The following is a 17,375-nucleotide window of genomic DNA, read 5'->3' as shown; positions in this document are numbered from 1 at the left end:
TGAGATTTTTGGGAAGTTTTATATTTTGACTATAACCATAGAATTTGAAATGTATCAAGACACCTTGATACATACAAAGAACCGTAAATTCTTTGATTAAAGTAATTATTCAAAAGTAGAAGACAAAAATCTATATCTGATTTGCAGCAAAGAGTTGTACATTTAATATGTTTAAATGAATAGTAAAGTTGCTATACTAATTATATTTAATGTTATCTTATTTTTAAATATAATAAAGTTAAATACATTTAAATTTTATGCTAATATCTGATATTAAAATTTGGGGTTTGTTACCAACAATAATTTGCTATTTTCTTTTCTTGTGTGAACTGTTTAATCTAAAAGCAAAACGAAACCTAGACATATGAGTAGAAGAAACAAAAAAAATATAACTGAATAAAATAAACAATCATGTGTAATAATTCAACTTTTAAAATACCAATTACATTTTGTTGTCATTGAATCATATCATTAAATATTTGTGTTTTGCCAAGCCAGCCTTTGATAACAGGCCAAATTATTTTCTAAGATCTTCTTTACAATTTTCCAGGCATAGTCGATCCAGAGTTCTTCCTATTCTTTCCATCCCATTTATTATCTAACCATTTTATCCTTAAATTTTAACTCCTTTACTGAAACTCTATTCACAATATTAAATCTGTTCAATAAATATGGAAAAACCTGAAAACATGACGAAATCATATGAGTAAACAGGGCTTCAAATCTCCTTTACCACATCATTTTGAGACTGAAACCTCCTGAATATAGAGAACACTTTTGAAAACCAGTGGAGATGTAGCTATATCACTGAATCTTATTTCTTCTAATAGCTCACTGAAATTCTGTTAAGGTCCTTTCTAAAATCTTTTATTTTCTTGGCTTTGGCTCCTCTTCTTTTCCTGGGAATTCCCACCATCTTCTCTGACACCCAGGTTTTTTTCTTGATTTTTTTTTTTTTTTTTTTGGCAGTCTCTTCTCACATTCATCATTAACAATGTACCATATTTGATTTATTCCACAATCCCTATGAATAATATTATTATATTAATAAGATTCCTGGTGCATTTTTTTTCTTTCAGAGCTTGAGGCAGAAGAGTGGTGCAAACATCTTTGCATAGAATGTCTTGGAACTAGACTTAATGATATAAGCCTTGGTGAACCCGATCTACTTGCTGCTGGAGTTCAAAGAGAGCAAAATGGTATGTGTTTAGGTAATCTACTTAACATACTTCAAAATCAGAAATTCATTTGTCAAATTGTAGAGGTTAGGCTTATTAGGATATTTATGTTGCATATAAATAGTTGATTTTACTAATGGGTACATTAGTACAGGATACAGTTCAGATAAGGTCAGTAAAATTTACTATGGAGGTTTGACTTCCTTCAAAACTATGGACTAAAGTAAGTTGTGATTTATGAGTAATTTACAAGGCAAGGATGTGCCAAAGGTTTTTATCATATTCTGATAATATAGACATTACTACATAAAGAATAATCATCACTATGAAATATTTTCTGGATAAATTTGCAGTGGAAAGTAAGCAATGTCAATGGGTTTCACCAAGACTAAAGATGGAAATCTCTAGTTTCTGAAATTCTAGTATGGAACTTTTGAAAATTTGATGTAGGACTTCCCAGAATAGACCTGAGACAGTTTTATTAATGCTATATGCAAAATCATAATTTCAAACCTCCGCTGCGTGCCTGCGTCGGAGTGGGATAAAAAACGCCACCAACAGCTTTTGTTTGCTCTAGTCATTTAATCCACCCGATCAGCACCGACAACGGCAAGTGAAATATATGTGAAATACATAAAGTCGGCGTTGGGAGCGGCTGCCTCCCAACGCCTTTTAAATACTTGTGCCGGCTTTTTACACGCCCTTCCGGGTTCTGCGTCCACAGCGCATGCGCGGAATGTATCCTCTTCATTCTCGGCAGCGGGCGAAGGGTGTCAGGAGAACACACTGCCTATTCCGGCCGCTGCGTGACCGACCGCCTATTATTAATAAGCACCCCCACCACCGGTGTGAACGTGAGTCCCCAACCAACCCCCCATAAACTCCTCGCTGCTGCAGGCTGTCTGCCAGGGTCCACAAACAGCAGGGATCACAGTTGCCGCTACAGATCGCGGTGTTGAGGGGATCTCGACACATAATTTGGTGAAGAGCAGGCTGAAATGTCTATGGGGATTCTCAGTCTTCCAGGTCATGGTTATCCCAGAGGTGTTTTTTCAAGAGGCAACTGGACTTTTTTTGAAAACGTTTCATTTCTCATCCAAGAAGCTTCTTCTGAAAAAGTTTCTTCTGAATAAGTTTCTTGGGTAAGAAGCGAAACATCTTCAAAGAAAAACGAGAAAGTACAGATGCCTCTTGAAAAAGCACCTTTGGGACAGCAGGCTGAAATGTTTCTGAATTTTTTTGTAGGACTCTCTTGAGCCAAGTCAGGTCAGAGAATATATCGGCACAAATGCCAGTTGATGCATCAGATCAGAATTGTCAATTTTAAATTGCCAATAGACCACAGTCAAAATAAAGAAACTAACATTTATTTATCTTATTTATCTACTCAGTATAGCTAAAACATATCTATTGTTTTAGATTAAACAACTGTTTTGAAATGAATCTATTTAGGACACTATCCCCAGGTTCTCCATTCACAATGCACCCGTAAGACTCCAAGTAGCCATAATTAACAGCAGCATTTAAATTCAAGACCCGAACAAAATGGATGTTTTAGTAATATGCAAAATTGAATCATTAGTTTCACTACTCCAGACATTGCAATTTTGATAAATATCCCCCAGTGCCGAAATTTGCATTTAAATTAGCAGAGCTAAAGCTAGCTGTCACCTTAACTCTAGAAAGAAAAGCAGGCATTACGGTTGCTACACATAGCAAGACACGATACAAAATATTTATTAATACATTTAAATCAGGTATCAGGCCTGGATAAACCATCTTTAACTGGAGCATTAGCATCTATAACTGGAGCATTAGCATTAACTGGAGAGGGCGTTCTCTGTGGCTGCACCAACCCTCTGGAATGGTTTGCCCACCGAGCTCCGGACGGCTCCCGAGCTCCGCACCTTCCGCGCTGACCTAAAGACATGGCTCTTCCACCAACTTCCCTGATCTGCCGTGGTTTTTAATTTGGGTATTTGGGTATTTTTAATTTGGTTTTAATACTATTAATTTTTTACTTATTGCTGGATTTTTTTCTATTGTTGTGAGCCGCCCCGAGTCCTACGGGAGAAGGGCGGCATATAAATCTGACAAAATAAATAAATAAATAATAAATAAATAAATTAGCAAATGCATTGAAATATCTCCTTTTTTTGCAAACATGTTTTTTTTAAAAAATTGCTCCAATTCACTTCTTACTTGCACATCAAAGCAAAAGTTGTAATGCAACATTCATGGAAACCTAGCTGTGCTTTGCTACCTTTATCAAGAAAAAACAACATATAAATGCACATTCAGAGGATTGGGTAAAATATTAATGAGTATCATGAGATTTTATTTAATGAAATAATTTAGTTTAGAAATATTTTCCCTTTTATTCACATATGTAGGATGCATTTGATTGAATTTTTCATCGCAAAAGGGCTTCTGACATCTAAATGATGTCCTAGCCTGAAGTCAGAATTGTATTTAAGAAACTCACAATCACAGATAACCTTTTTTTTTTATATATATATATATATATATATATATATATATATATATATATATATATATATATATATAATTTTACCTTTATTTTTATAAGTAATTCAAGGCAACAGATCTACCTACTGCTCCTTACTCCTCCTATTTTTTCACAACCACAAATCTGTGAAATGAGTTGGGTTGCGAGAGAATGACTGGTCCAAATCATCCAGCCAGTTTTCCTGCCTAAGGCAGGACTAGAACTCACATTCTCCCAGTTTCTAAGTTGGTGTTTAATCACTAGACCAAACCACTAGATCAGATTTTAATACACTTCATCAGTTTTATGTGCAAAATAATTCAAAGAGGCAGACAAAAGTTAGTCTGCTTTTTAACTACTATTTTAATTATTAGCTTGAATGTTATTATTTTTTTGGCAGAGGATCAAATTTATTATTTATTTGCAGAGCTTTTATGCAACAGATCTGCTACTTCAGTTGAAACCAACTGTGAGTGGCTTACATAGACTATCACATATATATAAAAGCTTTTCTACACAGATAACAATGCTGCAGAGATAAAAATTTATGTTTATTATAATCCACATTACTGTACAGGAAGCACATCACACTCTCCTACCCCTGAAGAATCTAAATTTTGATAGCCATTCTGAAATTCAGCACAGGAAGCACATATTTCAGTTTAAACTACTAATAAACTATCAGTGGCTACCTTTACATACCACTCAATCAAATTAGAGCCAAAACTAGTCTTGAGATCATTAATGGAGTATACCCTTTTGTTAATTCATATTAATTCACCTATATTTACAGGAAAAAATAAATTCCTTCAATTTATTTTTAATGTGCATATGAATCAGGAAATGGAAAATAATTGTATGCTAATATCCATATTTTATTTTAAAAAGTTCTGTGCAATGACGTTCTTGAACAGAGCAAATTAAGGTTGCAAAAAGTGATAAAATTATATATAACATATTGTACTGACAGCAAAAAAAAAGCAATAAATAAACTGTCCTCTGATTTATAGCAAATTCAATTCTGTGTAATTATAAATTTAGAGAATGCCTTATTCTAACCAAAGTTAGTTAACATAATTATGTTCATTTTCATATGAATATTTCTTGATTAATTACTCTTCAAATTCATCCATATTGCAGCAAAGTCACAGATTAAGTAGGTCATCTAAACAAGAGTATTGTTCTTATAGAACCAGATTGTTCAACCAGGTATATTTCTTATGTTTGGAATTACAATTTCCGTCAGCCCTGGGCAGCAAGAGATGGAATTATAGCCCAAACCATCTGGAGAACAGATGATGCCTGTTCTTTTATAGTTTATTTCTTGGATTATTCCTAAAATCTCATTTGCAAATATGTATGACTGGGTTGCCAACTAACCCATTAAATTACTCATTTATTATGAATGAGCTCATATTATGGAATCAGAATCTTAAAGCCAGTGCAGATTTGTCAAGAATATTTTGTTTTTCGTGCTTATATCCCTCTTCTATTAATTGTATTTATTTATGAATGTCATTTGCTATCACGGACTATCACATTAAGGCTTGCCTGTCATTTGGATTTTATGTGCATTTTCTTCTTTTTCTTTAAGATATAATTACATTTCTTCGCTGACTCAAAGCAACCATTGTGCTCAAAAAAATAGCAGGATGGCCAGTTCCGTATATTCAGTACTGAAAATGAATGGAGTCAAACCTCAGAGATGCATTTACCCTTCAGGAATTCCTAAACATCTAGTCCAGCAATTTATATGTATTTGTATAAATCTCCCAAACATTAGCAGCATACTTGAAAGTCTCATTTGAAAGTTTACCATCAGCTCTTTTATAATGCAATACAATACAATTTGTAAAACCTCTCAGGAGTTCTGCCTTTGTGAACTGGATGAGATCGAACACATTCTTCTGTGCTGTCACATTTACTCTCATTTATTTCAGCTTCTATTAATTCACATTAATTTTACATTTCAATTCCGTTTAGCTGATTCTTAAATTCACCTTTTTGCTTCATAGCATAAAGGATTCCCTTTATGACTATGGATCCTCAGCTCAAGTAAGGCTTTTGAGCAAGTCAGGATATGTACATCTGTATTTATTTCATTACCATTTTTGTATATTTTACTCTATTCTGGATTGCAATGGATAAAATTGGAATTGATCTGGAGTAGGATTATTGTTTCTTTGTATGTTTAGTGTTACAAAAGAGGAATATAATAAAATGATTTACTGCAGAATCTCTTTGTGATAGTTGTGTTTACCCAGTAGCTTGGTATATTAAACTTCTAGGGTTTTGTTTTTTTTATCAGTAGTTCTAATTCTTCTAAGTTTCACTGCATACTTTTTATTTGTCTTCCACTCTTGGATAATTACTATTGATTCTGTTTCTTTGTTTCGCAGCTGATGTTCAGTCTAATCAGGAATTTTTGTTTTTAAGGACAACTCACCTTAAGACACTGATGCTCAATGCAAAAAAAACAAATGTGTTTTGACATTTTGAGCAAACGGTGTTTCCCAAATGTTCTTTTCTAATAATCTCCAATAGTTTAACATGGCAAGAAATATTTTTCCCTGATTTACTGAATCAGATTCTAAGGAAAAAGATATCAAAAGCCCTCCCAATCATAATACTAATTGATATATCTTGGATTAAAACTTTAATAAAGATTGATTTGATTTCACTTGATTTGATTTGATTTGATTTGGTGCAAGATTATTCATGAAATACTTCATTCTGAAATTAAACTATTCACAAAAATTAATAGGTACCAGCTGGGAGTTAATTGCAGTTACAACTGTGAAATGAAAGGTACAGGATACAAATACAGGACATTGACAGAGTATTCTCCATTCAGACGACTGCTTTATAATCATAAAGCAGTATGTATATTAACATTAATTCAAAATATTGAATTCAACGAAAAGTTGATCTAGTTTGTTAATATACATTTTGTAAGTTTTTAAAGTGTTTTTAGTGTTCTCAAAGAGCACTTGCCACACCTCAAAACAAACATTTCTTTAAAAAATGTATTTTCCTGAAATAATCCATTGATTTTCGAAAATTTACTATTCCAACTCTTTCTTCAACAGATTAGATAAATCATTGATTCTATTTTTCATTTGAATTTTTAATAATTTTTAAAAAGACTGTGAGTTTCTGTTATAGTGCAGCATCTCTGAAAGAAACTAAAGTTGCAAGTGCCCCAGGGCATGTTAAAGTACCTAGGCCAGTGATGGCTAACCTTTTTGCCGTTGTGTGCCAAAAGTGGGGGGAGCGCGGGGAGGTCGTCCACGTGCACGCCCACACCCATAATTCAATGCGGTCCGCCCCTGCATGTGTGCCCCCCAAGCTCCCCCTGCTTTTAACATGTGATGGCACGGTGGGCCCAGTAGGCCCATTTTTCACCCTCCCCAGGCTCCAGAGGCTTTCTAGGAGTCTGGGGAGGGCGAAAACGGCCTCCCCCACCCCTGGAGGCCCTCCGGAGGCCGGAAACAGCCCATTTCCCAACTTCCGGTGGGACCAGAAGGCCCAAAAGTCAGCTGGCCAGTGCACGCATGCACGCTGGAGGTGAGCTGTGGCAATGCTCGAGTGCCCACTGATATGGCTCCATGTGCCACCTGTGGCACCCGTGCCATAGGTTCGCCATCATGGACCTAGGCCATGCAGTTTAATTAATACCTTGTTTCATTTGCATAAATTACCAAGTGTATATTGAAAGCAAATTAGACCTGAAAGCTTTAAACCAACTATTAAGAATCAACTGTCTAATATTTCACATTAATTCTGATACATCTTTCCAGTTTAGTGTTCAAAGCAAATAAGGCCAGTTGCCTCTTGAAAAACCACCTTTGGGTCTAGAACTTTAGTATTATATAATATGACATTATAAATTCATATAGTAGCATGCATCCAGTCAATAAGAATAAATTAAATGACTAAATAAATGGCTTTCAACAGAGCACTTTGTTTATCTACAAAAAGTTGCTTACCTATCACTTTTTGGATAGATTAATTAGGAGGTGATGTAATAAAACAACTTGAGAAATATATTTTTACTGTGTCTCTCTTCATCTCTACAAGGAAAACATCGAAACTGAATGCTTGACAAAAAGAGAGTTTAATTCCAACATTTTCTTTTGTATAACTGTAGTTTTCAAAGCTTAATGTGTATATTACAAGTCTGTTACAAAAAATGTGCCAAGTTCTTTAAATCTGGAAAACAGGTGCATTTTCCTAAGTAAAGGAACTAATTGAAATTATAAATGCTAAAAAAGGAAAGTGATTATATAATTTTATGAAGGTCATAAAAACAGGCAAAGTTTATTTCATCAACAGGGATTCAACTCTTCTTCCAAACGTGGTAGGAATAAAATGCAACCCTATCCTCTAAATCCATCATGCCCCCCTATCTTTAAATAAGTTTTACTTTAATAAATGCTTCAGTCAATAGGCAAAATGGAAATTGTGGTAATAATTCAAGGCAGTTCACACTTTTTACTACAATTGTATTATTTCTGTTTCTGTCTTCCAGAACGATTCAATGTATACCTTATGCCTACACCAAATTTAGATATCTACGGTGAATGTACAATGCAGATCACACATGAAAACATTTATCTCTGGGATATCCATAATGCTAAGGTTAAACTGGTCATGTGGCCTCTCAGTTCTTTGAGAAGATATGGGCGTGATTCAACATGGTTCACTTTTGAATCTGGAAGGTAAGTAACAGTTCATACTTTCAAATAATTGTGTTATTAATAAGGTCAGCCTTGTCAGTATAATGTAAAAAGGGCACATTTAAGAATAGTTGTTTTACCTATTGTCAGCAAAGTTGTTTCTGTAGATTTAGGATTTTGTTGTTGTTTTAATGAATTTGCATTTCCAATCCACAAAGTATAGTCAGGCGACATTATATTCTAGCTTTAAGCATTGGGGTTTGTCTGATGATGCTGTATCTGACACATTAGCAGAATATCAGTTTTTAATAAAATGTTGATTGTGTATTTTTATATCCTAGAAATGCCCTATTAGGCACAATGTAATTCTTAAAAAAAATTGTTTAATTGATCTGCGATTGACAAACCTATCAAATAAATTAACTCATGATGGATAGAGGGAAAAGAAATAAGTAAAGATCTACAAAAAGTAGACAAAGAGTGCATGAGAATTACAGCTTGGGGAGGGTGTGTGAGAGTGTGCAAGAGTGCTTGTAAATTATGACAGTATATAAATTTGATTGATAAATAGTCTTCTAGGTTGAAACTATACCAACAAAATGATATCCCCACAATAAATGATTTTTCAGGATAAAAGCAATAAAAACCTAGTAGATGCTTTATATTTTTATAGTTAACTGTATAATCTAGATTCAAGCATCTTCATGGAATAAACTAAATAATTTTTTTTAGACAAAAACATCCAAAGATTACTCTGACTGAGATGTCTCTTTAACAGCATGGTATTCTCTTCAGTAATTAATTCTATTAAATCAATGAAAAGTGACAGAGTCCTTCTCCAGATCCTAAATTTAGCTCTAAATATACTTGCTAAAATGTTGACAGCAGCCATGGCATAAATTTTTCAAAATGCATTATCTCAATAATCTATCCAACACAATCTGGTTTCATGAAAGGACATCAGGCATCCGATAAAATCAGTTGGTTAATTGACATATTAGATATTCCATCAAGACATCATAGATTGTTTATATCAGCTGCATCATTTAAGACAAATGACAATTATTCTGGCTGCTTTGGAAAATGTGGGATTTTCTCCTCTCTTTGGGGGTACAATCCAATTAAATCCATCACATTAAGGTCTGGAGAATCAAGGTTTTACTGTACTCACCAAAAAAGGATGAACTTCCATGGTCAATCATACTTCTGTTCTTCACAGAAGCTGGTATTTAAGCAGCTGTGCCTTCTTTCTTTCGACTGTTCCTAATGTGGAACACTATTTGGGATCTTATTCCTCCAATTATTCAAATGGGAACTGATAAATTAAAAAAAAAAGGAATGTTCCTGTTCAGTAGCCAAATATACAGAGCAGCTGATCAATCAGCAGGATTTTTGTGCTTAATCCAAGACAATTTAGTTGTGAGTTGCCTTAGTTTTCTGTCCAGTATCTGTATATTGAGTTTCAGTCTCACAGGAATGTAACAGATGTGTAGACAGAATTACTCTGAAGGAAAGCATTGCACTGAGCCATTTATACATGGCAAACAAAATCTCGCAGAATGATAAGATTATAAAAACAGGTATTATGAGTAATCCATTAAAGCAGGAAGGAATAACAAAAAATAAGCAACTCATAGTGAACTGGTCCATATCCAAGATTATCACTTCTTTTTTTTCAAATTTCAAATATGAATCACATTCACAGAGTATAGTCATAAGGTAATAATGCTTTTATTTTTGTAGGCAACATTCCTTGATTTGAATAAAAGAGAAAGGCAACTGATAAGAGCTGAATAAAATCTTCACAAGTTTAGCTGCAGTTTATCTGTTTTCTTGGGATTTTTTTTGTTCACTTTTAAATAGATTAATCTTCATTTTGATTTACAGGCTTCTTTATTTCTCTGACCCTTTTTCACCTTTAGGACTTGTCAGCTGTCAATATACACTGATTAATAGCTCAGTCTTTCTGGGCTTCAGTTTCATTTTTATTGGTTAACCTTTGCTAACTTTAACTATGATCTTTCATGGCTTTAACCTTTAGTTTATTGACTGTCCCATGTTACAGGATTATGTACTGTAGTTTTATTTTTCACAAAGATTTCTGGCTTTTTCCTGCATTGCAACAGTCTACCTCTAAGTAAATAACTTTGATTTCATGCCAGTGTTGCATAGAAACTTTTTAAAGAAACTTTTAAAATAATGTTCAGGATTATATAATGGGTCTTGTATATTTCTATGCAGCAGAATTATCTTTTCTACAGTGTAGTCCTTGCTTAATGACCAGTGACTTAGTGATTGATCAGAGTTATGACAGATCCCCTAATAGGTGCTCAAGGTCCTAATGTCCATTATATAATGTTTTGGGTGCTTGGCAATTGGTGCATACTTATGGATGTTCATTGTGTCTCACAGTCATACCACCATGATTTTTGATGTTTTTTGCCTGTTTCTAGAGTTTATTTTGGATTTCCAACAAAAAAAATGCCACTTGGATAAAATAGATTTGCTTAACAACCGCCATGTGTGTTTAATGACCATCACGTTCGTATAATTGCTGCAAAAAAGTTTATAAAATTGGGTGCCATTGCATGGTGACCTGCAGTACTTTATCACAATGATTTAATTATGACCATAATTTGGGCTCACGAACATGTTGTTAAGTAGGGTCTCTAAGACACACGTATTGAATATAGGCTTGTCTATTAGGAACTGAAGGGATGTGATGGGTTCCACAGGAAGTTAACTGTTATATATTAGAAATAGAACAGCTGCTTTACAATTGAAAGAAAAGCTGTTGTTGAGAAATATAGTGTGTTTTTGCAATCCTATATCTCTATATTGTATTATAAATTATACAGACTTAAATTTGTTATCTGAATCTTACATCATAATCGTAGCCAGTGTCAGATGTGGAGAATCAGGACCACATGTTAAGTTCCTGTTAAACTGATTGATTGTTCATGCCTATATACAAGAATCTAATCAACTAACGGTCAGTACTAAATTTGTGCTAGATAAGAGTTAACAGAATTCAAACAGAGCTGGACCTGCACTGCTTGTGGGAATATAACAACTCCAGGCTGATTCCTCTCTTGACTCCAACTCCATGTTTTGCATTTCCTCCTATAGGCAGTGAACCTAAATCTCATTGATTGGGACATCACACAGCATCCTAAACCATGATTTTCCTAATCATAGATTGGTCAGTATGTGACAGTTAGCACTAAACCAAGATTTAATGGCATGTCTGCACAATATGCTGAGGCAAAACTCTTTATTATAGGATGTTGTCATATTAGATGGTACAGCTAAAGTCCTTAACTCATTTTGTGCAGTTGCCAAGCAGTGAAACTATTGTTTCCAAATTCAGGACCTAACATAGAAACATGAGGAGTGATTACTGAAATATTAGGGAACAAACCATAAATAAGGTGCTGTCTTGGACATTTCCTTCAATATTTTAATATGTGCATCTCTAAAGAAGATTCTTGATTATTCACATAATCTTGTTTGTATATGTGAGTGTGTATATACACACACACACATCTACAAATTTAAGCATACAAATTTGTGAGACATTACTTGAAAGTATTCCAGTTATTTCTTTATTCTTTAAAACAGAAACTCAAACTAATATAAATATTCATGTATATACATTTTTCAGGATGTGTGACACAGGAGAAGGGCTATTTACCTTTCAGACAAGAGAAGGTGAGATGATCTATCAGAAAGTCCACTCTGCAACACTGGCAATAGCTGAGCAACACGAAAGATTGATGATGGAGATGGAACAGAAAGCACGGGTAAGACCCTTGCTATTATTAAACAATTGTTTCTTGGAAGGAAATCGTTTCTGAAATAAAATCAGATTTATATAAGAAAACTTATATTTAACTTAATTGACAATTATTAAATAAATGATATTACTCATATCAGACTCCACTTTGTTAAAATTATGGTTTTATTTATTAATCACATAACCATGGAAGTGAGAAATTGCCATCAATAAGATTTTTTCTCTCTCTTCCTAATGAGGTACAGGGTCAAAATACATGCAATTGCATATACATTTTGCCTAAATTTATCAGAACAAAATAGAGCATTTAAAGTTTCAATAATGTGTTTTCTTTCTTCTATGTGGAATCAGATCTACGATAGGTAGTCTTTGAGTTATGACTGGTTCTTTAGCGACCATTTGAAGTTATGACGGACTTCTCTGGGGGGCACTTGCAACCTAGTTCCAATGGCCACGTACACATTATACCCACAATCATGTGATCTCATGACAAGTGCTTGGCAACTGGCTCACATTTATGAAATTGTGCAGCATCCCATGGTCAATGACCACATTTTACTATGGGTTTGCTGATCAATGGCATACATTTTCGGTTTTCAGCAAAACTGCCTGTAGCGAACAATGGATTTGCTTTAAGACTGTGGCATTTGTTTTGGAACTGCTGCAAAAAAGATAATAAAATCAGGCCAGTCACACAGATGACCTGCTTTATGAAGATCATGTCTGTGGTGGGCAGGAAGCTATTACGATTCTTACAATGATAGTAAAGATGTTGGACAATGAAGAGTATTTTTAAAAATTCTATTCATATTCCTTGTTTGGCAAATCACTAGTTACCCAGATCTTCCTTGCGGTAATTACCTACTTATTTCAGCTTAATAGTTTAAAAAGGAAGGACTTCCACAGGCCAATCCGTACCAGTTTGCTACTGTATATATTAACCATGTAAGACATCACAGTGTTCTTTATTTTTATTTGGTTTTTAAAAATGGTATAAAGAAGTAGAATAGTAATGAAAATGTTTAAATCCTGGAGGCTTTGTATTATAAAGTTCTGAACCACTAGGTAAATATAGGCTGTTACATCACGTTTCACCAAGCAGCCTCGCAGCAAATTGAGAAGGTAATTTGTCTTTCTGATTGACTCTCAGGGACATTTTCTCTTCTAATAAGTTTGACTTAAGTGTTTAATTCTAGGAGACCAAGGTATTTTCAACAGAAAAGCCCATTTAGGGGAAAGTCAATACTCTCAGAGCAGCTATATGTTATCGCACATTAAATCACTGTGTATTTCCTTTTAGTTTTTCTCTGGCCAGTTGTGAGAGTTGATCTAAAGAGCTCTAAAAGAAAGGAGAAAAAAATATGGCCATACCCTTTTCAAATCTGTTGATCAGAAGAATAGTTCTGATATGAAATTTATCTTACTAATTGAACTTTACATTCTATGACATTTCTGATATATTAAATATGGTTTGAAAGTAACTAACAAGGTCTCTCTAAAAACCTATTATAAATCATACTGCTCCAGTTAGCTTCCATATTACTTACATCACAATTCCCGTAAATTACACAAGCTAATAGTTGAAACCAAGTCACCCTTGGAGGAGATTTGTAGTGAAAAATAATTAAGTCCATAGAACTCAAATATTGCTTGAAATTAAATATGTTATGGTATCTTAAGTCTCATTCACCACAAGTCAGCTATTAAGGCAATTCAACCTGCTATGAGGCTTTGTGCTGGCCTAATTTCTTCCTTTCTTTGTCCAATTTTTATTTTTGAATAAGCCACAATAACCATTCATGTGAAATATTGGAAGATTTGGATGCAAGAAAGGTAGAATATGAGTGCAGTGTCATTATTATAAATCTTTATTAATATAGTGGAGAGACAGCAAAAAATGTAATGAATTTGAGGAAACACGGAAATTTTGTACAAATTAAAGATGTTCTATATAGGTTGGCAGATATAACTAATGCGACATAAAACTTCAATTTTCTGTATATATAATGTGCTCATTCCCCATATTTATTTATCAATATTTGTATTAATATATATACAGCAAAGGCTATTTTAGCATGACGTCAGGAATTGTGTTTGATGCAGACATAATTTAAAACAAAGTCACAAGTGTTTTTTTCATAATTTTTTTATTGCTATATATATATATAAATATATATATATATATAGTGGTTAAAAATAAAACTAAAAATGCAATAAAACAAGTAGCAAACATCACCTTCCTTAATAATATCTTCTCTTCATGGAAGATTAATCTTGCCAGGTCTTTCTTATCTAATCACCTTCTTGTCTTTAATTTACTTCCTTTGCATTTTTTAAATAATGGAATTTGTCTTAACTCAACCATATCTGCTGTGGTTATATAGTTAAGTACAAGGAGCACACAGGTTAATGTAGTCTTCCTATAGAAGAGTAAGTGGTTGAAAACAAATATTTTTCAGCATGCTTTATGTCAACAATTATATTGTATCTTACATTAGAGGAAAGGGGGAGAGGTCACCCATCATCCACAACCAAAACAACAAGGCTCGGTCTTGTTGAATATTGTACGTGTAAGGAGAAGAGATGGAGGAAGAGGAAACAGAGAAAAAAGCTTTTGTATTTCTAATGCTTGCATCTTACTCAAGTGTTAAAAATCTGGTTTTGTTATCTGAATTGTGCTTGGACAATATTTGGAATCATTACAGTAGACAGACTGAATTGTGCCAAATGCCTAAGGTTTGCAAGGCATAAGATTTGGCCATAGCTAGATTTATTTAATTAATACAATCTTAAATTTATACATTCACGCAAGGAAAATCTGTTATTTCACTTTGTATAAATAATGCAAACAGCAGAAGTGGGCAGACTTATTTATAAAATACCAGCTACCAAGGCAGCAATAAATCTTGTTTGTTTTGTACTGTATTATTTTTTTCTTCCTTAGATTTAGAAACCTTGAAGGTCAATCAAGAGAGGATATTTTGAGTTTTCCTAAAACAAAAGTAACAATTTAGATTTTATTTTATTTTTTTTTTAAATTATGGATTTGTTTTAATATTTAAATTATGCAATAAGTGAAAATTTTACCTGGTAAGGACACGGCAAGAGAACTTTACTATCCCAGTATGTTCTTCATAAGTAATCCACAGCTTGATCCATAAGCAGTTACATTCCAAATCATATGTAAGGTATATATTAGAGTTTAGATACACAGGTAGTCCTTGATTTATGTCTATTTGTTTCGCAGCAAAAATTACTATAAAAAGTTACTTTCGAAAAAGAGGCCATCTAATGTCAAAATTGAACAGCCCTCTCTCAAAAAACATCATCCTGTCTACAATACAGTCCTTTCAGCAGTTCCAGGAAGGCACTGCACTCATTTGCGCTACTCAGATGACCCTGAGAACACAGATAAACCTCCAAGTGGACTGTCTAAAAGAATGCAAATGACCATGCAAGCTGTCTGCAAGGAATATTAATACTTCCATTCCCCATCATCCAGTCAGAGCTGAAGAAGCTTCTTGGATGAAAAGTAAAATGTCTTCAAAGAAAGTCCAGTTGCCTCTTGAAAAAGCATCTTTTGGACAACCATGACCTGAATGACTGAAAATCTCCATAGACAAAGTTACTATAATAATGAAAAAACACAACTTACATCCTTAAAGTTCCAGTTGTTGCAGAGTGCCCCACAGTCATGTGATCAAAATTCAGGCTGGCCCACATTTATAACTGCTCATATAATATGATTTTGCAATAGCAGTACCATCCATTGAGATTTCTCACTTGCACCAAAGGATGCCAGTGTTGCCTGCAGAACATTCAGGGTAGTCTATCAGTTGTGCCACTAGCACTAGTGCTATAAACAAATCCAGTTGTGCCTAGTTCCAGTTGCTGGAAGCTGTCTGCAGACACCACTAGCATTCAGTAGTGTGATTCATAGGCCCTTACACTGTGAACATGAAATAACTGCATCAGCTGGAGAAGCAGCATGTGCCATGTGGTGTTAACAGGGCAACTCCCTTTATCATAAGCTAAAGCAAGTTGCACCAGAGAAGGTGACCATATGCTTCAAACAGGTCACCTGTAATCAGAGAGAGTCCTATTATAGCATGAAGATTAGCAGCTATCTCAGATGATAGATAGGATAGATAGGAATCGGGAAATAATGGTGCATAGTGAAAGAGTAATGTGCTCACCTTTTGCCCTGCATGTTTAGGTATCCAGATATTTCCAGTTATGATGTAGGAGATCATTCAGTTTGGCTCTTATGCATGGTATACAAAGGAATTCCATCTGATTCTTCTCTCAGGCAAGAAATTGGTAGTTGTACAATATGCAAAACTATCATGATATTGAATATTCTTCTCTTGAGCCGGAAAATGTCTGGTCACATGAGTCATCAAGTGATAGATTTTGCTAATTGCAAACACATTTGGAGATACAAGAGAATGAAGTACAGATCTGGTGAAAGTAGCCTCTTATGTGTTCCATAATTAATATTTATGTACACAGCCTTGACTAGCAGAGTCACTCTTTGCATTCCATCCTGCATTGAATTTGTCTCAATTAGCAACTATTTTATTAGAGGTAAATTTTCGGAAATTGAGCATTTTTTTTTTTTGAAAAAAGCGTTCCACAAATATTAGTATAGTTGATGAAAGATGAATACAATGAATTCAAATTTCATTGGGCAGTTCAGTGTTAGATCTTAAACCTATTGTCAAGGTTCCAACTGACGAACCCAACCGAGTCAGCACTCTGAGACGATCAGATTTCTCAAAGAACTGTTTTATTAAGTACATCATTTCAACACACATGAAAGCAAAACCAACTATTTCCCACAGTTTTAGTATAATTAAAGAATAGATATTCCCCTCCCTCCTTGTCACAGGTCACACTGTCCAATTAGGTGTTCTGGCATCTTCCTGGCAACTCCTTCCAGTCTCTGGCCAGCACCTATTGAGATGATCTTGTTTCCCACAGGATGATCTGTTGTTATTGTCTGGTCTGACAATAACAATAACAAGCCTCTTCTCTCCCCCAATACTGTGTGGCAAATTGAGAAATGAAAAAAGGCTGTGGCAGCAGATCCATTTCTAAGTTGACACCTATTCTTTTTTAAAGCAGACTGGACAATTCTGGCTCCCAATTTTAAAACCCTCTGGAAACAGTCTGTTCAAATCTCTGGACAAGAATGATCCAGAAAGGAGGGA

At 34.3% G+C, this 17,375-nt stretch overlaps 1 protein-coding gene across 1 annotated transcript in view; it reads left to right on the top strand.

The window, feature by feature from the left end:
- Positions 1–17,375, top strand: part of DOK6 (docking protein 6) — a 207,363-nt gene that overhangs the window by 140,298 nt on the left and 49,690 nt on the right. The window contains exons 4-6 of the mRNA XM_034429378.2: positions 1,080–1,199; positions 8,219–8,408; positions 12,031–12,169. Coding sequence (XP_034285269.1) covers positions 1,080–1,199; positions 8,219–8,408; positions 12,031–12,169 — 449 coding nt within the window. The remainder of the gene's footprint in view (positions 1–1,079; positions 1,200–8,218; positions 8,409–12,030; positions 12,170–17,375) is intronic.

This window comes from Pantherophis guttatus, chromosome 3, assembly GCF_059756535.1.
Source record: "Pantherophis guttatus breed Tessera chromosome 3, ASM5975653v1, whole genome shotgun sequence".
Classification (NCBI taxonomy): domain Eukaryota; kingdom Metazoa; phylum Chordata; class Lepidosauria; order Squamata; family Colubridae; genus Pantherophis; species Pantherophis guttatus.
Note: the sequence above shows the minus strand (reverse complement) of the source record. Positions and strands in the feature narration are given on the sequence as shown.